This window comes from Streptopelia decaocto, assembly GCF_964273445.1.
Source record: "Streptopelia decaocto genome assembly, chromosome: 1".
NCBI lineage: Eukaryota > Metazoa > Chordata > Aves > Columbiformes > Columbidae > Streptopelia > Streptopelia decaocto.
Window position 1 is genome coordinate 102,690,859 of NC_138663.1, and position 21,327 is coordinate 102,712,185.

General features: G+C 39.0%; 1 protein-coding gene across 2 annotated transcripts in view; it reads left to right on the plus strand.

Moving 5' to 3' along the window:
* The window catches only part of EGFL6 (EGF like domain multiple 6), a 46,282-nt gene extending 25,505 nt beyond the window's left edge, over positions 1-20,777 (plus strand). The window contains exons 8-12 of one of the 2 annotated variants that reach the window (XM_082076195.1): positions 5,210-5,521; positions 15,301-15,381; positions 17,269-17,355; positions 18,727-18,992; positions 20,150-20,777. In XM_082076195.1, the coding sequence (XP_081932321.1) occupies positions 5,210-5,521; positions 15,301-15,381; positions 17,269-17,355; positions 18,727-18,992; positions 20,150-20,245 (842 nt within the window). In that variant the 3' untranslated portion in view covers positions 20,246-20,777. The remainder of the gene's footprint in view (positions 1-5,209; positions 5,522-15,300; positions 15,382-17,268; positions 17,356-18,726; positions 18,993-20,149) is intronic. The other variant, XM_082076196.1, reaches the window with a different exon arrangement.
* The last annotated feature ends 550 nt before the right edge of the window (positions 20,778-21,327 follow it).

Consider the following 21,327-nt stretch of genomic DNA (forward strand, 5'->3'; position numbering starts at 1 on the left):
TATCTTAATTTCAGAATATGAAAAGAGAGTAACTAAGCACATTGTTTGTAATGTAACTTCTATGGCTACATCTCCTCACGCTACTGAATAAGCTAATAAGTGAGGTAATGTAAAATTCACCTTTGCACAGAAGATGGGAGAAATTATTTCATTTAATTTGTATATCAATAAACTAACTTAGGAGAAAGCTGCTGAAACTTCAGGCTGCAAACAGTGCTGCTTGTACTGATACATCCTGTGATTGTTCAGGCACTCTTTTGCCATTCAATATTCCTATACACGTGAAACATTGGAGGCTATTTCTAAACTGTCTTTAGCACAGATTTCATTTGAGAATCTCTAGAGGTGTAACCTTTCAAATGCTCCCTAAAAAGGTCCTAGTCATTTCCACATCTGGCCTCTATCTTGCTGCAAGCTGTTGCTGTTCTCAGGTTCATGCATTTCCTGATTTCCTATTGTGCACTGAAAAACCACATTTCCCTCACCACATGCTTCTATATCTATTCCAGCTTTTACTTAAGAATAGGGTCTCACAAGGTTCCATTAGCAATTAAGATTCCTGGGGGAAAAATGAACCTATTTTTAGTTCATTTTTTTGATAGGAAGCTACAAAATAACAGGAAAAAGCAGTACTAACTTAAAGCCTATAGCCTTCAGGTGTTACTCTAAGAAGCTCAACAATGGCACTCTTGTTATTGCCCAGCTGGAGGCAGAGGTTACTATTCTTCATTATGCTTTGCTGGATTTCTAAATGGCAATACAGAGTTGTGACAGCTCTCTTTGTCCCTCTTACATTACTTAGGTTCCTTTATTTGCTCATAGGGTAACCCCTAAACCCCATATATGTTTTCACCTGTTAACTTGCCAGTCCTGAGAAAAGTTGGGTTTGACAGCATAAAATTTCAAGCTTAAAAGCAATTCTGGTCATATCACTGGTGAGATTCTTACAACTCAATTCAGTATGGAGCCAAATACTGCTGTCATCCTTTAATGAGTAACACTGGAGCTTTTGTCATACCACATTTCCTACTGGAAGCATTGCTTGTTGGTTTAGTCATGTATTAAGCACAGTCCAGTGTGATGAACTTGCCCTGCTTTCTCAAAGCATCCTTCCCTAAATAAGATGGTAAGAATTTCAGAAATGAAGCAGGCTAGAAATATAATTGCTGGATGATATTCCATGGTGCATAAAAGAGAATAATAATCTAGAATCTGTATTTTAACCCATCTGTGAAAGCTTTCACATTCTCTTAAGACTCACTAAAAGAGGCATCCTTCATTATGAGGTAGAGGACTCTTTAGACTGATTTCTGAAACTGTGTCCTGCTGATCTAATCTTTACTCACATCTACAGACTCACCTTAAACACTCAACCCCTCTCCAAACTTTATATACAGAAGCCACAAAGAGAGATACAAAAGGACTTGTAAGCCAGTCTCCCAAGCTTGTCTGTCACTAGGTTTTAAAATATATTGCTGGGTGTGAAGGTGGAGGCAGCGTGATGCTCTGTTGGAGTGCAGAGTGAACCGTCTCCTGTTGTTCAGAGTCCCAGCCAGCACTGGCTGTGGTCACAGGACTTGTGGGCAAAAAACAAATCTATCCCTCTCCTATATCATCTCCAGAGTATTTCCCTTTACACAATGCAGTACAGAGACAAGGGGTTGGCATCTGCTCTCTCTATATTTTTTCCAACTCAACTTTCACAACTTGATTAATTAGACATCCTACATCAAATTGTTTCTGTGGTTTTATAATCTTGCACAGCAACTGATGACTGAAAAGATTTACTTTTAGCCCGCAGCCAGTATTTGCCTTTTTTTGCACCTTTTACTTTAAATCTTTCTAATTCAAGTAATATACTTTCAAAAGCCAAGATATTTTCATACTAGGGCAATAAACACAAACTGTGTAAGAGCAAGAGATGTTAATCTCCATGCTTCCTGATGGAAGGTGCATAAAGAAGAGCTGGTATGAAATGCACTAAATTTCTTTTCACTTTCTCAAATTCCCTATGCAGTCACATGGAGAGATAAATGTACAAATGTTTGTGAGCAACACCTGCGTGTTTATAGAAATGCCTTGGAGCAGAGGCTCCTGAAAAATCACACCCTCAGTGGTAGCACCCCAGATTGTCATAGAAGGTGAGCTGTTCATTCAGGCAAGTCCACAGGCAGTGGATTCAACAGAACAGACTGAGTTTAAGGTGGTCTATCCTTACACAGGATTATTCCTCCTGTGATTTACAGGTAGCCATAAAAAGCCTTAAATCCACACCTCAGGCTACTCTAAAGCTGAATGCAGATTAGAAGGATAGTAGTGATATATCCTAAACTATGCTTGGTCCCTCTTTGCCCCCATTAAGTGTGCAGATTTTCATATTGCAGCAGCAAACTGGAGTCTCCAAGAAACTGGGGATTTATACATTTTCCTCTCCCTATTTGTCATTCCTGTCAGTTGATTTTCTGCACTGCTTAGTTTCTCACATACAAGGAGATTGGTTTTCTGACACCACAGAGTTTGTTATGTTGAGCTGTAAGAATTTTTCATTTCACTAGGAGGACTTCAAAGCAGCAACTAAAAGCAGATGTTCAGGTTTGCTGAGCAGACACTGCTGGCTTGAAAATCTCCATAGGCTCTTTATTAACAGCCTGAAGTTTCTTGTTACTGATTATCAAGAGGAAATTTGTTTGGAATGAAGCTTTCCTGTTAATTTTTATTGCTGCGTTCTGATTTTAGACCTAGAGAACCTTACATCCTTCATTTTATCACTCTCCAGAGGACAGGTTCACTTAGTGGAGTATTAGTAAAGATTTTACTTGCAAGTATCTGACAAGCAAGACTACAAGTTTTATCCAGAGAAGAAAACCCAAATCCTCAATTTTGATTTATTTTTATTGGCATCCATTTACTTTATACCTCCAACTGCAGCCTCAGAAAATCTGAATGCTCCAGTGAGTACAGCAAGAGAGTCTGATTTTGTTCCTGGGATACTAAATAACATGTAATTACATTTGCTGTGTTGTAAATAAAATGTGATGAATTCACGGTGATAGGGTTGTATTTTCCAGGAGTTAATATAAATTCAGGGAGCTTTCCCGTTTTCCTACTAGACCATGGTTCTATTTTATTAACTGGTGTTTTTTATTGTGTTATGTTTCTATAAAAAAACCCACACATTAAAAAGTACTATGCAAGATTACAAGTCCAGTCCATCTGTCCCAAAATTCTACTGTAAGTTTTTGTTATACTAAGTGAGGAGGAAAATAAGAATATCTTCTTGGCCTCATAATTCCAATCACTAGACAGCAAAAGCAGAGGGAAATAAAAATAGCTGACTTCCCCTACCATCTGTAATCCAAACACTGTAGGCAGTGCAGCATCAATACTGAATGAGAATCAAAGATGGGAAGCAGTATGTAAGGTTATTCTGACCCATTGGTGGAAATAGTCTCTAGCTATGGAAGAGCTTCTGTACAGCACACTGGAACGGCTCAGCTCTCATTATTTCCTAGGTATTTCACATAAAGGACTCAAACTCCAGAAGGCTGTCAGTAGCTTATGACATGGTTGCACTATCCTGTTTACCAGTCCTTCTTCCTCACCCACCCAGATTCAGGCTGTGGCCAACACTAGAGGGCTGAGTATATATTATAATTGCATACTGGCTCATCACCTCATAGCAGTTATGAAATCCTGAGTTGCTTTAAAAGCCTCATTGTCTCAAGCCTCAAAGTCTTTTTCCATGGATTTAAACCCCAAGGACACTCTCTTCCTCAGTAGATTTGCTACTGTGACAGGTAGGGACTTGCTTAACTCTAGTGGAATCCTTATGGTGGGATAGGATCATCTCATGAATTAGAACTCCTCAGATTTATGTCTTCTCTCAAACTTGCATATTTGTCACACAAACCCTTCCAGTCCTAGTTTTGGCACAGTGGTGTTCCCCGACTGGTGCTGAGCTGCAACTGATATTGTTGATAAAAAGCAACACCTGCAGTATTGCCATAATTTTCCTCTGAATTTGCTTTGTGCTGTAAACATACGTTGAACAAATGGATCTGAAGTAGTCCTGGATTTAACCCTCAGTTATGATTTAGCCATCAGCACGAAGAGCCATCAGTCTTGGTCAGATGACAGAAGAGTACATCTGGAAGGGACTAAAAAAGATCAGTTAGTCTGTTCTTTTGCTCTGAGGCAGATCGTATCCAGCATATTAATGACAGATGGTCGCTTAACGATTTTTTAAAATTTCTAGTGATACAGTTCAAATACTCCAAGTGGCTTGCTCCTGTGTTTTACTACCCTATAGCAAGGATAGTAAGCAAGTTTTTCATAACTAAAAACTCTCCTTGTTTCATGTAAACTTATAATTTTCCTATCTTAAGAGAACACAGAGAACAGCTGGCCAATGTACTGTCTTAAAGGAGCCCTTTGTGCTGCTATTGGGTCCCTTGGCTGGTGGAAAATCAATTCTGCCTCCCCACATCTCTAGAAATGCATCTTTAAATGGGTTCCTATGGGTTCTCATTCGAGCATCCAAACATGGTTTGATGATTGTAGAGAGAGAAAAATTGAATTTTAAAGGAAATAAAAGGCTTGTGTCTTCAAATTCAATACATTACCAAGGAAAGCATGATTTGAAAATCTGAGCTCCCATGTAAATGTAAAATTGTCCTCTTACCAATTAATGTTTTGAAGTTTTTCCCTGGATATAGAGGATATTTGACTACATTATACTTCATAATGGGGAAAACCCCAAATACAGATTATTTTCTTTTGTTTTACAGATTTGAACAATCTCAATTGACTTTTACCCTCCTCTTAAATTTTTCACTTCTGTCACCATTGTGTTTCTGAGCAAAATCTAAAGTTGCAAGATACTACAAGGCTGGTTATCCTTTTAGTGTTTTGTAGCCAAGAAGAATCACAGAATAGTAAAAATCTCAGGAAATTTTACCTTTATGTTCCGGTTCACCTCAGAATTTCAGGAAGATTTGGCATTCTCAGAGGGGCTGTTGGTACAACAGAGCTAAATGTGTAACTAGTCAATGGGTATTCAGTTCTGTGCAGAGTCAAACTTATATCTCATAGTAGAGCATTTGGCTGTGTGGGTTTCTGGACATTGTAAAGGACAGCACAATGCCTTTTATGAAGGTTGTGATTGCTCAATGATTCCGTAGATGAATATTTAACATCTTCTTGGTTCTAGTCATCCCTGAAAAGTCAGTGAAGGAAATTCCAAGGATCCCTGGAACAGCTAAGGACACAATTAAGAAACTTCTTGCACATAAAAACACTGTGAAAAAACATGAAACAATCAAGAATGTGATCCCAGAAGTGGCTGTGACACCAGCTTCTGAGACCCACTTGCAGTTATTGGACTATGAAGGTGGTTTTGTCCTTGGTGGGAGCTACGCTGAGGAAAAGAAAGAAGAGGAGGCAGAAGAGTCAGATGAAGAGGAGATGGAAGATTTTGAGAACCAGATTGACCATGAGCAAAGCCTTAGAGGAGATGTCTTTTGTAAGTTTCTTCTTTTTTTTTTTTTTTTTTTTAATCTGGTTTCAATGTAAAAATGTATATGAACACTAACACAATTGTCATGAAATATTACAGGCTTTTTATCAGAATTTACTTGTATAGAATGTAAAACAACCTAACACACCTACTGGTGAGACTAAAGGTACCAAGTCTCCCTTTTAGGAAGTCAGTGTGCGCAGAGAGGGAGTGCATCCTCCTCACAGCCGCTCTGCAGGCTGGGATTTCAGAGCAGCTTGGACACAGCACACGGCTTCTCCCCATTTTCTTCACAGAGCCCCAGTGAAACAGGATACTGAGCTCTTTCATTATGAGTAAGACAGTAATCAGCTTTGATTCATGACAGACGTATTCATCATCCTAAGTAGTGTCTGTTGTTCAGAGGAAAAATATAGACTTTGGTGTCTTTGGGTTTCAAATAATATAGATCATATCATAGGCACCACTGCTGTTCATGTCATTCCTAACAGAAAAATAATGACATGAATCACAGAGGGGAGGTTTTATCCCTTTTGTTTAAATGTGAGAGCTTATCTGAATGGACAGTCTCAAATTTAAAACATTTGATGATATTTGAGCAAGTATCTTGCTTAATATCTGACACTAGACATTTATCAGGAAGATTGACATAGGTTTCCTCAGTCTGCTTTCAGGTGTTTCCTTCCAACTATTATCTTGTATGCTGTGCAATTCTTGCTGTGGTCTTTAGGTTTTCAATGCATTTTAATTACTTTTTAATATATCTGGCTCAGTCAAACATTCTTCGAGACAGTGGGAAAGACATGTCATATGAAAAATGCACCCTGCTAATAGTTTATTCATTATACTTTCTCTTTTCCAAACTATAGAAAAATAATAAATACTGTCCCACAGTAATTAAAATTATGCACCATATTTCATAGTGACAGAAATTAGCACAAATGAAGTTTAAGTTAGGATTCAAATATTGCTATTTGCTTCGAAAGGTCATATTTTTTTAAGGGAAGATAATTTTAAAGTCTTCTGGAAAAAATGGTCAGTAATATTGGTACTGTAAGAAAGCCAAGAAAATACGTGATAATTCACCTAAATATGTTTGAGAATACAAGCTTTGTTGCCCAAAGCACTCTTCTCCTGAAATTGCCTTTTTTGGTTTTCAGTGGTAATTGGCCTGTTTCAATTCAGGCGAAGGATATAGACCAATATTGCTTCCCCAAATTATGCTAGAGAGCTGATAAACAGAATGAAGTCAGGTCTTTGGTCACCAACCTCCCCCCTTCCTGCAAATATTAACAGTGAGTGCTTACGGCACATTTCAAGTTTGCTGATGATGCCAAACCGGGGAGAGCAACCCATACACCGAAGAGCTGTGCTGCTATTAAGAAGAACCTGGCCAGCCTGAGGAAATGGGCTGGCAGGAACATTCTGAAGTTCAATAAAAGCAAATGCAAAGGGAGAAAAAAGCCTCATGCAACATTACAGACAGGAAATGAGTGCTTAGGAAGAAGTTTTGCAGAGAAAGGGAATGTGTTCTTCCCCTCTATTTGACAGTTGTGAGACCACATCTGAGGTGCCGTATCCACTTTTGGGCTTCCCATTACAATACAGGTGTGGACATACTGGCATGAGTCTAGCAGTGCTCCACCAAGGTCAGGGGCCTGGAGAATATGGCATGTGAGGAGAGGCTGAGAGTAACTTAAGAGAGAAGGTTAAGGGGAGATCTTCTAGCTGTCTTCAAATGGGAGGATATAGGGAAGGCACAGCCAAACTCTTATTGAAAATAAAGCTCTCTGCTGGACTTCCTTCAGTAATTCCATGTGCTTTTTAAACTGGGGAGCCGAGCCTTCACTCCTCACAAACTTATGCAGCTTTCTATCCATCTTTTAATGATCTCTTCATAAAACACTTACCTAAAAGAGGCAGCAGGGGCAGGAGCTGAAGCCGACTTGCAGTTGAAGATTTCACTTGATGACAAGTTACACTTGTGGTTCAGCCAGATGCATTTGAGAGTCTCAGACAAAAGAATTAATTTGCTTGCCTCCATTCTCTCACAACAAGCAATAAAACCCAGGTCTTCTGATGGCCAATCTCATTCTTTTATGATTAGGGAATTCTGGTTTACACACATTTCCACTAAAATACTATCCTAAAGAAGGCCACAGCTCTTCCCAGTCAAGCTAATTCATCCAAAACTGGCCATAATTTTGCAGGAAGTATGGAGAAAATGATCAGAAGACAGCTGCAAATATATGGCTACTTTTGTTAAGGCTAGGTTCTCAGGTACTCAAGCTTCTTCATGAAGGTAAGTTGATGGGGAGCTTGCATGTGCCAAGGGAATGGTGTGAATTGACCAGCACTGGTAGTACCAGATATGTTCAGCTACATGTAGTTATATTGGCAAGGATTCAAAAAGATTGACAAATTAACTGCAAAATTCTAGTGATACCTGAAGAGATATTTACCCTTGGCAAGAATGTGCTTCCTCATAGTTGTAATTTCTGTAGGGGCACGAGCTCTTCTTTCCAGACAGTATTGCAAGAACATTGTTGGCCTAGGACTTCTAGGAGCATAGTCTGAAAAGGTTCTGTTAATATCTACTATAAATAATTAATTCTTTCTAAACAATAGTGTTATTAATTTTAGATACATTTATTCAAGTTTCTGTGCCATAAAAGACTGTGGGTTTTACTTCTTCCTCAATTGTGAGGTAAGGCAGAGTGTTAGAAAAAAAAATGATCCAAGTCCGTCTTCCTATCCCTTTCTGCCTTTCTGGCATGGATAGAGGGATGGATGTAGGCAACTTGCTCAGACATCTCAACAGGTTTCTTCTGTAACCTGCTCGGACAGGTCAGGAAGAAATTACCAAAAACAGTGCCCCTAGGGTAGGGGCACCGTCTTTTTGGGTTAAAAGGATACAGGGCTCTGATCTCTATGCCTGGTGATACAAGAGGAACATGCTCTCCTATACTGGGCTACATAGCCTGATGGAACTGCAAAGGGTGGATCATATCACATTCCTGTTGAGGACTCAGTGCTACACTATTTGGAATGGATTCCTTTCCAAGATTTCAGTTTGATTGAGGACACACAGGGAAAATCCCTTGTCCACAGGAATAGCCAAGTCAAAATAATATACAAGATAATTTTATCATGCTGTTTGACTAGCTTCTTTTTCAAGGACTTTCTCAACCAAACCAGGACATTTGAACACCACATGGCTGGGCAACGCAGAGACTACTTGTCTCTACAATATTACCACTACAACTGACAGCAATGACAATGAATATTGTTGCTTGAAAATATTAAATCACTGTGGTTTATCTGTATTTTTGCCTATACTGCCTTTGTTCCAGTCACATTTGGCTGGAATTTGCCATTATTAATATAAGAGATTTATATACTGAGCTGAAGAGAGTTTTTATTTTGCCAGGGAATGCTGGCAAAAAGTTGGTGTGCTTCTTTATGCAGGGAAACTGCAGGGTGTTTCAAAACATCAACACAACTTCCAAGAATTTTTATTTCAATTTGGGTCCATCTTTTTGAAACACCGTGTAGTGTACCCAGGATGTAGATTCATTAAGTATGTGAACTCTGTATTATTTATGGCTTTCCTGTTTTATGCCAGCTATAAATAGGACTTAAGACATTGTACCGTTCACATTTTTCTCTCAGGATGAGTTGCATATGTTAACTGTGTTTCCTTTCCTTTTAAATTTCCACATGCTATACTTTATCCTTATTATTATAAAAATTCATTCATGATTTAGGCACTTAATTGCTTGAACGTTCGGCTTTAAAAAACACTTTCAATTTTAATGATATTGAATGATCCTTTGGAGTACAAGATTAGCTCAAATTTACAGCTTCTAAACCTACACATAATTTTTTTTCCTCCTCTGCTGATGTCTATTCAGCAGTGATTCCTTTACTACAATAATAAGTTCTTCCATATAACCCCCTCAAGTATTCGCATTGCATCTGCCTTTTGTATTATTAATATTAATATTAATGTTAATGTTAATACTAATACTAATACTAATACTAATGCGAATATTAATATTGGCATTGTTTGTCTTCCAGGAAGAGTAGTTAATTAGGAAAAATGGATAGGTCACACTTTTCAGAGATCCTAATTATTTTCTTTATTTCTGCATTCTTTTATCATGGTAGTTTTACCACAGAATAAATATATAGGGAGCTACAGAAATATACTGTAGAGAAAAAGGAATTATTATATGAAGACTGAAATAATTAAAATAGGCCAGCTATAAAAATACAGAACTGTCATGAAAACTTCTACTCGCAGGTTTTTATAAAAACACAATAGTTAAATATAACAAAGTGAAGCCCCCAGCATTTAAGAAATGTCAAAATTAAGGTCATCTGTGTAAACTTAAATTTTTCTTCTTATGTTTTTATACCTTATGATATAGTTTGTAGTGACTTTAAGTGACTATTTTTCATGGGATCCTCTTCTTTTTCAGTGTAAAGGAAGGACCAGTCCTGTTTAGAAGGTGCAGTTTAGGAAATAGGACTCTGTGCTGTTGATTGCCAAAATTGCAGATGTATAGAAAATGAGAGTAAAACGAAGTATTGGAAAGCTCCTTACTGTGTGAAAAATGTCATTTCTGTACATAGAAGAAGATACAGAGAGGTGGACCAAAGTGTTTAGTTATATAAGCAATGACTGTACAGATCCCACACTCAAGCTGGAGGTGAACTTATAATGCACAACCTTAATTCTGTCATTTCAGCGCTTTTCTTGTACCATTTGCAATATAGAATGATTTGCCAATTGCAACTAAGTTCCATATTCTCTGTACTTTGAGTTCACGAAACTCATATTGTGCTTAAAACACTACTATAGTATCATGCAGTCAGCTAAACTGATTACACAGCCCCTTCCTTTGATAGCACCAAGAGTGATAAAGAGGTTTTGGTCTTCTGGTTTATTTGGCAATACTAAAAATGGAGTGTTTCCCTTATGGGTTCTAGGCTCTTAATTCTGAACAAGAGTACACTCAGTTAATCAGGACATTTGCTCTTAATCTTATTGTTTTCTGACAAATAGAGCACTGCGTGAGTGAATAATGCTCAGACCACAGCTATAGATGAAAGGCCCAAAGACATCAGGCATCTGGTGAATGTAATTCTTTCTGAAGAGGATGTGGTAGCAGAGATGCAGCAGATTCCTTTCAGTCCAGCATAACAACATGTTGGACTACGTATAAGAAGCTCATCCTCATTTTACTACCTCTTACATTCTGTTTGTTTTTTTTTTTTACAGTGGCCATTCTAGTTTTCTGGTTAGTTTGTTGGGGTTTTTTTTAATGGACTTTGAACATCAGAGAGCGTGTTAGAAAGACAGCAAGTACCACTTTTGTGAGACTTCCCACATGCTGCAGTTTCAGGCACTTTAGTATTCTACATGTTAGGTTTACCAACAGTGATTTACTTTTCCAAAATTTTGTGTTATTTTTACATTTAGACTAACTAGACTACCTAGGCAAAACCAGGCATAGGCATCTACCAGGGCACAGAAAAATCAAATAGCCATAACCAGAAATAAAAATATACCCCACTGCCCACAACTAGCACACTTAAATGCATGGGTGCTTCTATTCTGGTATATATTTCTTCTTCCAATATAGCTGCCTCAGCAAGAGCTCAGTGTGATAGTACAGATGATTTATAAGAAGTACAGTCCCACTTATAGGAAAAAAAAAATTAAAACTTTAAGGATAGCTTATGCATTAATGCAGACAAATAGAAAATTACTTCCAAGCTATAAACCAAGCCATATTTTTTTCAGAAAAAAAAAAAAAAAAAAAAGTCCTTTCCAAATGCACTGTAAGGAATTTTATATACAGCAGTTGGCAAAGCAGAGAGGTGAAACCAAGTGCACATAAAGGAAAATCTATCAGTTTTCAGTAAGCTCCTTTAGCACCAGATTCATTTACCAGTTGCTTACCAGTGCTTTTGTACTGTTTCTGAAGAGTGCCCATTAAACAGTGCTCCACAGACCTATTCTACTGACCTTCTGCTTGTTGGGTTTGGGGTTTTGACTTCTGGGTTTGTTTGGCTGGTTGGTGGTTGTTATTGTTGGTTTTGTGGATTTATTATTTTTTATTTTGAACCCTTTCATACTGCAGCTTTGTCCAAGCAGTGCTTTTCCAGATGAGCTCCTGAAGCTTCTTATTGCTTTTGTGATCTCCTTGCCCCTTATTTGACTGACAGACTGACTTGAGGGTCTGTGTACAGGCAGAGCCGAGCTCACTGCAGCTGTGCTCCAAACAAGCTGGGTGCAAGCCAGCTCCAAACCAGAAGTCATGGAGTCAGGAGTTGGTGCTACTGGCAGACCAGAGCTGACAAACCTGTTTGACAGGCAGACAGAGCTGGTGTCTGCCTGTACTTCCAGGAGGATGCAACAGTGCACTGTACAAAAGGATATGCTTAAACCTAACCAGCTCTTTTTCTGTATCTTGAAGTGGCATTCTTTTTCCTTTCTTTACTTGGTCATCTAAAGGTCCCCTGAGAGAGGAGGTGGCTCTCAAACCTTAGCTATTTCGTCATGTTCGGTGCACCCTGGAAGCCTAGAGTTTTTAAAGTGGAATTCTAGTTTCATGTATAAATTCCTTTCTAAATCCCCTCATGGCATGGCATGTTTATACTAGGACAATGTCTCAATTTTTCTTTTCAGCACTACTTTCTCATTTTCTGAAGTTATTGCTAAGAGGTGTTTCCACGATTGTAGTCATCTTCAGTAGTTTCAGAGTTGCTTTATGTGAGCCCTATTATTTTTTATAGAAGTACTTTCAGCCAGATAGAGCTGTCTGGGGCTGTTCTATTTTGCAGAAAGTCTCTTTCCTTGCTGCAGTTTTTCATATGTAGTACAACTGACAAATAATATCTAACATGGCTCAGAAGGATTCCCTCTCCTCAGATCAGGGGCAATACTTGGATATACATCACAGACAGCAACACTGAATTTCTTCCAGAGGCAAGAACCCATGTCAGCAACAAGGTGGCTGTTCTCAGGACCAGAACATCAACAATTTACTTATGCTCAGCTCATCACAGACATTCACAGACATGATTCCTACAGACACTGGTGGTAGCTGGTTACATAGGTACCTCTGAAGACCTGGGAATTAGTTCTCTGTACCACTAATTCCCCCTCATAAGATCAACCTCATAAGAGTATCATGATGATATCAATAGTTAGGAACGTGTGGCACCACGATACGAAGGGTTTTACGTGTAGACATTATATAGTAGCTAGTGCTGCAGTTAAGTATGGGAGGTGGGTGGGCACCAGCAGTGCCAAAAGAAGGGGCAGTTTTTGCTGTGCCTGTTGTGGAACATATATGAGCTTTTGTTGGTGAGAATATGTTCTTAGGGAACATAAGATGAGGCCTGCCTTTCTGCAAGCACCACCTGACAGCAGAAGAGCTGAAAAGAGCAATCCTGACTCCTGCCTTGTACTTAGGAGGGGGATCCTGGCTATGTCCAGTGATGGTCTGATGCAAAATGTAGGCACATTCCAAGAAGTAAGGTTTTTTGGAAACCTTCTGCAAGCTGAAGCTTAGTCTCATAACAAGCTGGTGATATCTTCCAGTAAGTGGAGAACCTGAGTCTAATGAAAACAAAAATAGATTTGGATACAAAATTTGGCTCTTTTTGTGCGTATGACAGTTCTTCACTTGAAGCATCTGCAGCACACAGGTACACCTGCATATATATCCCTCAAGTGAATTCAAGTGTAATTCAATAACTCAGTAAATAAATCATTCTGGCAGCTGTTGTCTTCTTTTAAATCACTCCACTCTTTCCAGAACTGATCATATTTTAATAGCTCTCTTCATTTTGGCAAGGGTTTTCATAGCCTGAACCTCTTTTCACTAAGTATGAGGCCAATTTTGTGGCATGACACTAAACCTAAACACCTAATCTCGATGTGCCTGTTTCTAAATGTGTAAATTTAGACATATATTAATTTTGAGAAAGACATATTAATCCTTGCCTTAAGTAAGAATATTTTCCAGGTGATTTAAGCAATGGTCTGGGTGAGAGGAAGGCTGTAAGGGCAACAAGAGAGGACACGCTCCTGGCAACTCATCAGAAAGCTCAGAAGATTGCAGCAGTCTCCTTTCTCAGCACAATTCAGCACCTCTGGAAGTGCCTCCAGGGCCTCTTCGTTAGTGTGTGTTTTCTCTGGTGTACATACAGAGCAATTTTTGACAGATTTGAAGAAGAAAGGTTAAGGAGATGTCACAGTCTTTATAGTGCGAGGAGGCTCAGGATTGCAGTGGGTTGTAAGCATGTTCTTAAAATGGAATATGTGCTTATGACTATGAATATGTTGGAGTATTTTGATGGAAAGTCCTAGCTCAGTGAACCCACTGGAACAAACTCCCCTCTGAACAAACGTGTGTGCATGTGGATGCCGAGTAGGGAAAAGTGATTTCCATTTCCACAGCTTCTGTCATCTGACAGTTGAGAAAGCCTGAGCCCTTCCTAGTGCTGCTGCCCATGTGGTGTGGCTGAAAAGTGAACTTCAGTCTGTCAGGCCTTCCACTAATACCTTCTGTAAGCAGTAATCCAAAGGATGCTCCTTCATTCCTCCTCTAAAATGGCACATTTCAGCTCCTCCTGTTTTCATAGATGTGTACTTATATATCATAGGTAACATCTGCATATGTCTTTGCAAAGGATAGAATCCTCTGCCAGTGAAAGCAGTTTTTGCCCTTATCTCATCTGTGATTAGTTACTTACACAGGCTCTGCACAAAGAAGTTGAGACTGTGACTTTTTTTAGTGAGTGCACTTCTTTATTAACCGTTAAAATACTACAAAAGAAGGTTGATCACAGAACTTTAAAAATACTTAGAGTATTTCAGAGTATTACTTAGAGTAAATAAGAGTTTGCAAGCTTCTATACCTTTGTAGGTCATCAGACAGGAGAGGTTTTGCGTTGGTCTCTGAGGCTGCTACTGAAAAAGCAGTGTTTCTGAGTAACCTCCTTTAGGCCAGTATCATAGATAATGCACCTAACATTCATTGGCTGTCCTGCTGTACTGACTCTTCTAGTTTGGCACAAAATGCATCAACCAATTTTTACAAAAGGAACTTGTTTGTGGGTTTCCACCAGGACCGGTTATCAAAATATCAGGCTGTGCTTGCCAGCTGTTGCAGGGAGAGTGAGGAAGAGGTAGGGCAGTCACAGAGCAGATCAGGTTTGCAGGAGAACATGTACCCTAGCAGAAAATACGGCTTCAGAGAAATAATTTCCTGAGGCCTCTGTTACAGCAACACCAGTTATCACTTGCCTGAATACAGAGCTGTTGGCCTGTCATCCCCCAACCCTTATGGCTTTTACAAAGTCTCTGACATTACCCATTTTTCGTGGCTGCTGTTTGCAAAGTGCTGCCAAGCCATTGAGTCGTCTTTGCTGTCTGGTAGAGTTCAGGTACTTTGATTACTAGTTGAAGTTTTGTAGCAAGAAAGCAGATCACCACGTCGTGTTCAACATTTTATGACCTTGTGAATATTGTAGCTCCATTGCCCACAGCTTAGAAGGCACAGTGCTGTGGAAAACAGCAATTTAAACAAAGTCTTAAAATCCAGAGCTAGTATTTAACTGGGGTTAGAAATGTGAGTTTGGTCATGGAGTGAAAAACACACATATTGAGTTATTTAAATAAATGATGCCAATTGATATAAAGGAATAAAGTTTTATTTTCTGTTCCCATCCTGACTCAGCACTTGACAAGTTGTTTTCCCTAGTTCCCAAGGTGAAAGAAGCAGCTGCCTTTGGCCCTCTCCTGGCACAAGGGGAAATTCCGGTGTCAAGACCAGAGCAAGAAGGTAGATTATTTTTATTCTACAGTATTCGTGTTCCTGTGTATTGTGTGTTTTCATGGCAACCTATATTAGCCAAGCCAGAACCAGTTTAGAATCCTTTAAAATAAAACAAAGGGCATTGAAGGTCAAACCATTCTACCAGTTCCAATGTGAGAAGCTGGTTTTGTGTCCTTTTCAAAACATACTTTAACTGTTTATAAGCCACATATAGAAAGTTCTGCCACATTGAAACTTGACTTGCAATTGAATTTCACTTGATTTATTTCATAGTCATGGAAAGATGAAGTCATTTCTAGTCTGTAAAATTAAATCATGTTAGAAGAGTGTTGCATAGCACACAACAATATGCCCATGTCCTTCAGCTATATTCTCTTGGTTTTTCTCCTGGGCCTCTGTCAGAAGTCAGCAGGAGTTTCCCTTGAATAAGACAGAATAAATATTTACCCTGAATCTTGAATAGCTTGCCTATGAATTTATGTTAGCTCCCAATTAATCAGTAAGTCCTGTGGGTATCAGAGCAAAATGATACTACCTGTTCTTTCTCACATTAAAGAAATATTGTCAAATCAGTCAGGGAAGCATACAAGGTCCAAGACTTGTCAATTTACGTACACAACTTAAGCTTCTGCCTTGTGTTAGGAAACTGCTTCACCCACTTTTAAATGGAAAACTCCACTGCCTGTTGGGAACTCTAACAGATTGCAGTGTAGCTCTGGTTAAAAGCAGATCAATGGTCACTATCCCTCTCTTTTCTGGTGGAAAACAGTTTCTCTGTGGTGGACAGAATAATGAAACTGACTATAAGGAACTGCTTATGGGCATCACAGAAAAAAGGAGAACCCAAAAGGGGGGACTGAAAGATTGTATTGAGCTGATACATTTAGTGGGCAGCAGCATCCTCCTGGGGAGTTAACAGCCAAATGGGAAGGGGCTGAAATGCTGGGACTGGCTGTAGCTGAGATTACTTTCAGGACAAGGTGGGTTTCACTCAAAAAAAATCCACAAATGCTTACAAACCTTAAAGAAAACTAAACATAACAAAATGGTCAGATGTTCTGGCTGACATTAAGGGTAACATACTGGGGGTTTTCCAATTCAGAAAGCATTAATCTCAGAAACAATAGATTTATACAGTAAAGCTCTCTAGATGCCATGTACTGCACTTGCCTGTCTCATGATAAAATACATTAAAAGAACTGGAAGGATGCTTCTTTCTGAGGAAATTCAGATGGCTGACATATTACTCTTAATCTGAGCTGTCATGCTTTGCATTGCACAGTGTTTCTTTCTTCGTGCGTGTAATGCTTTTTCACCTGTGTAGTCACGAAGGCTGTGGTGTGCTCTGGGTGTGCCCTTTTTCAGTGCCCTCTAAAGGTCAACTAATTTGAGCTATTCCCAGCTCCATGTAGTGTGAGTACCAAGTGCTGATGTAAAGGATTCCTCTCACGGGAAGCCAGCTTCTTTCCTTCAATGGATAGAACTGGAGCTTGAGCATCTTGGCTGATTACAATGACAGCAGCATAACAAATGGAAAGAGGAAAGCTCTATAGCTGGCAGATCCCAAACCTGCTCAAAACTAACTGCTCCAACTATACCTGGCAGGCGCTCAGTATACAGAAGTCACAGCATATAAACTCCTGCAGATGGGAGATGGGCAGTAAAGACACAACAGACTGTACTGTGAGTTAAAGAAAGAATTACTACATAAATGCTAATGGTTTGCTTTTTCAAAATTTAATCTAGGTCAACACTATCTGATCTCAGATAGTAGATAATTTTAGAATGACCTATACCTTAATAACTGGGTGAATAAAGAGCAAATTATTTTTATCAGCATTTATGATACAGTGCTCCTCTTATCTCTGAGTCTCCAGTGCCATCTTTTTTCAGTTGATTGCAGCTTCAGTCGAGGGGTCTGTGACTGGAAACAAGATGCTGATGATGACTTTGATTGGAATCCTGCTGATCGAGACAGAGGTATTTAAATATCTGTCCTCTAGCTATGCTTTGATTTGATGGCTCACGCCCTTGAAAAAAAGGGGAATGGAGGGGAAAACAGAATCAAGAATTAGCTTTCCCATCAGTGGGTTATCTTTATAAAAGAAACAAGGAGGCAGAGAATACTGGGACTGGAAATGGTTTATTTGAAATATCCAGTACCAACTGGTAATCAGCAACATATTTCAACACAAATGAATCAAAAGATGAGAAAAATTATGAGAACATAACTGTTCGGTATGGCAAGGTACAAGGCAATGGAAACCTTATTAGTTACGTGTTTTGTCTCTCCAAGACTGGTAGGGCATTTAATGACACGTTTGTCATTTAGATGGATGTAGCAATGTAGTCACGTCGCTTAAACAGCACTATGATAGCTGCTAAGAAATCTCAAACTCTATAAGACAAACTAGTGACAGCATTCCTCAGAAGGAGCCAAGGGCAGGGGGCTATTCAAGGACAACTGATAGCTGACCTGGTGCCAATGGCAGGCCTGCTAAAACCTGAGAAAGAGCTCCACAAGTGCCATGTGTAACCGCTGTGCAGGTGTATATAAAAAGGTGTGGCTGAAGGAACTTGTTTGAAAAGATGCCTCTTCCCCTGTGACACAGGAAACATTGCAGAAGTTGCTGCAGCAGGGATTGGTGGATCCTGCAGATCCCGCAGGCCACTTTATCCAGTTCCTGCAAACACATTCCCTCCCTCTTCCCTCACAGTCTTTCCATTCCAGTCTTTCTTCACTAATCCTTTCTCTCCTGCTCCATACGTTTCCTTTTCCCCAAGTCCCTTCTTTGTGCTGTCACTCCAGGAAGACCTTAGCCTGACCTTACCTCATTTCCCCAAACTTGCATCTGTTGATTATGACTTTATTTACAGAGCCAGATGTTTAATCCATTTATCACTTTGTGTGTTTCTGTCATTTCATGAGTCCTCCAATATATGGGAAATAAGACATCAGTTCCTTCACAAGTTTGTCATCACTGCAGAGGACAGTGGAGAAAGCATTGAGCTAGTTCAGCTACTGGAAATGGTCTGACCACAGAGGCACAGCAGCACGTTTCAGGCTGTTGCATTTGAAAAACAGAGATGGTTTTGTCTTTGAAAGTTAGTGCAAGGAAGAGTGACTGTAACTGCCAGTGAAATATGAACTCATCTCTTCTGTAAACTGATCTGTCTTCCAACAGTGCGAGTTTATTCCTTGCAAAGTACACTCCCTGCTGCTTTTCTCCAGCCTGATTTTAAATTATTCGAGTAACACAGCTTCCACATATTCTTAGTAAATATGTATTCAATTTGCTAATAAATAACATAAGTCCACTAAAGATGTCTTTTCCTTTTTTATGTTACAAGGCGATGGGTACTACATGGCAGTTCCAGGTTTTGTGGGGCACAAGAATGATATGGGGCGTCTTAAACTTCTCCTCAGCGACCTCAAACCAAAGAGCAGCTACTGCTTGATTTTCAGTTATCGGCTTGCTGGCGAGAGAGTGGGAAAACTTCGAGTGTTCCTGGCAGGCAAAAAACCTGCTCCTGTCTGGGAGCAGAACAAAGGAAAAGATGAAAGGTGGAGAACAGGGAAAATAGAGATATTTCAAGGGACTGAAACAACCAACAGTGTAAGTATAACACATTCCATGAGTCAACTACCATAACCAACACAACAGCTTAATTTCCTAATCCTCAAGTGTTCCACCAGCTGTTTTATAGGCATTGCTTACTGGCCGTTGAAAGGCTTATCTGAAATAGGAAACAGGAGCACACATTTTAGAAGGCAGAAAAGTTATTATCTGGTTGTAATTTCAGAAGTGAATTACCCAAATTGGTTAGGACACTGATGCCAGTAATCCTGTCATTTTTACGAGAACTGCATCAGATCATAAATTAACACAAGCAATCAAAACCACTCCTTTATATCTCGTGCAACAGAAGCATACCTCTGTGCGTGAAAAAATGAAAATTTTCCATTTCATAGGAGCAGATGCTCTCAAACCACACTAAACCAGACCATTAGAGCAAAAGGAAACAACGTATAATCAAATTTGGGCAATTACCTTAGAAGCAGGACATACTAGCCAACAGAGAACACTGTGCACTGATGTATGCCAGAAAACTGCCTCAATCAGGACTTCAGCAAGTTTATCCTTGAAATTCTAGGGCCTGGTTTTCATTTATGTGACTGAATGTTTTCAGTGCTCTGTAAAGGCTTCTACTATATAATTGAATCCTGTGAGTATAAATGAAATGCAAACCCTTTATAAGGTTCCTTGTACTGATGGAATGATGTAGAAAATCCCTTACATAAATGAGAATCAGACTAAAATAAAAACCCAGGAATTCTATTCATAAAAATGAACCTACTCTCTACATATAGTATACATACTATACTATAGAGAGAAAAAATATACAGTATATTTATCCAAAACCTAAGGATCCAAACAGATTGAAAATGAACAGATGTAATATCTTCAGGTAATTAACTGCACTAACATCATATATTATGATAAAACTACATTATTCTAATAGGATTTCACTCAATTTGTGTTTTCTTTCTAAAAAGTAATAAGTATAAGTAATCTTATTAAAGGAATCAATTTGATTTTGAATTCAAATAGCACATGGAAAACAGAAAAACTGTGAGGATTTAAGTCATTAAGTCCTGTATTGTGATAAAATGTTCCTCAGAGATAGCATTATAACTAACTAGTGTTAAGAGTTGCTAAATGGTTAGATAAACTACATTTTCATTGTTAACACATCTCTTTTCTTATGACAGGTCACCTTTGAATCAGAACGTGGAAAGGGCAAAACTGGAGAAATTGGAGTGGACAATGTGATACTAATTTCTGGCCTATGCCCAGAAGATACCTGATAATGGATATTTGAGTATACTGGATTTAATCCTATTTTTAACATTTGCCTTACTGGTACTGTATTTTTGTATCATTTTCTTTATTAAAAAACCAAACCAAACAAACAAATGAAACATAAAAACTATGCCTTGAACTTCATGCAGCAATGCAAACAGAAAAACTGATGTGCAAGATGCAGACTACACTTTTTAAATTACTTAATCTAATATATTCCTTGATTATATCACTACTGTATTTTATAATTCAAAGTCAGGTTTCTAAAGCATTATTTGTCTAGCTTTTTTACAAATTCTACATGCTTTTATTCCTTAAAGTTCTTTTCAAGGCTATTCTTAAGTCTTCTAGTTCATTTCTTTTACTCCACAAGAACATAAAAGCAGTATTTAAGAGGATGTTACTACTTTTGGTAATGTAATCTTAACTTCTGACTAAGTGTGTAGATATTCAATCAGTTCAGCAAGTAAGAAGAAAGGAGCTTTATTTCTTTCTTGATGGAGCTAAGCAAGTCGTGAGTCATGTCTTTGAGGAATATTTTCATTACTAATAAAGTATGTAAAATACCTTGTTTGTCATCAGTGTCTTTGAGTCACACAAATCGCTGTTTAGAAATGATCCCTTCATAGTCTTATAAGCATTTCATGTTTATCATTAACAGATGAAGTTACCAAGCAAAAAAACCCCAAACAAACAAAACCAACAACTTTGTTGTTCCTTCATGTCTCTTCAAACTTCAGCCAAAGGGATGGAGACTATCTGCCATCCCCAGGAGCAGGAAGGTGAGCAGAACCTTCTCCCACAAACTAGGAGCTGCCACCCACCACCACGCTTACCCACGCACACATACACGTACACATACACATACACACACACACACACACACACACACACACATACACAAATAAGGAGGGTCTACAATCCAGGTTCCATCTTTTCTGAAAAGAAGTCAAATGACAAAGCTGTGGAGGGCAAGACCAGGCAGCGCTACAGGCTCAGGGAAGAATGGCTGGAAAGCTGCCTGGCAGAAAGGGATCTCAGGGTGTTGACTGACAGCCAGCTGAACATGAGCCAGCGGTGTGCTCAG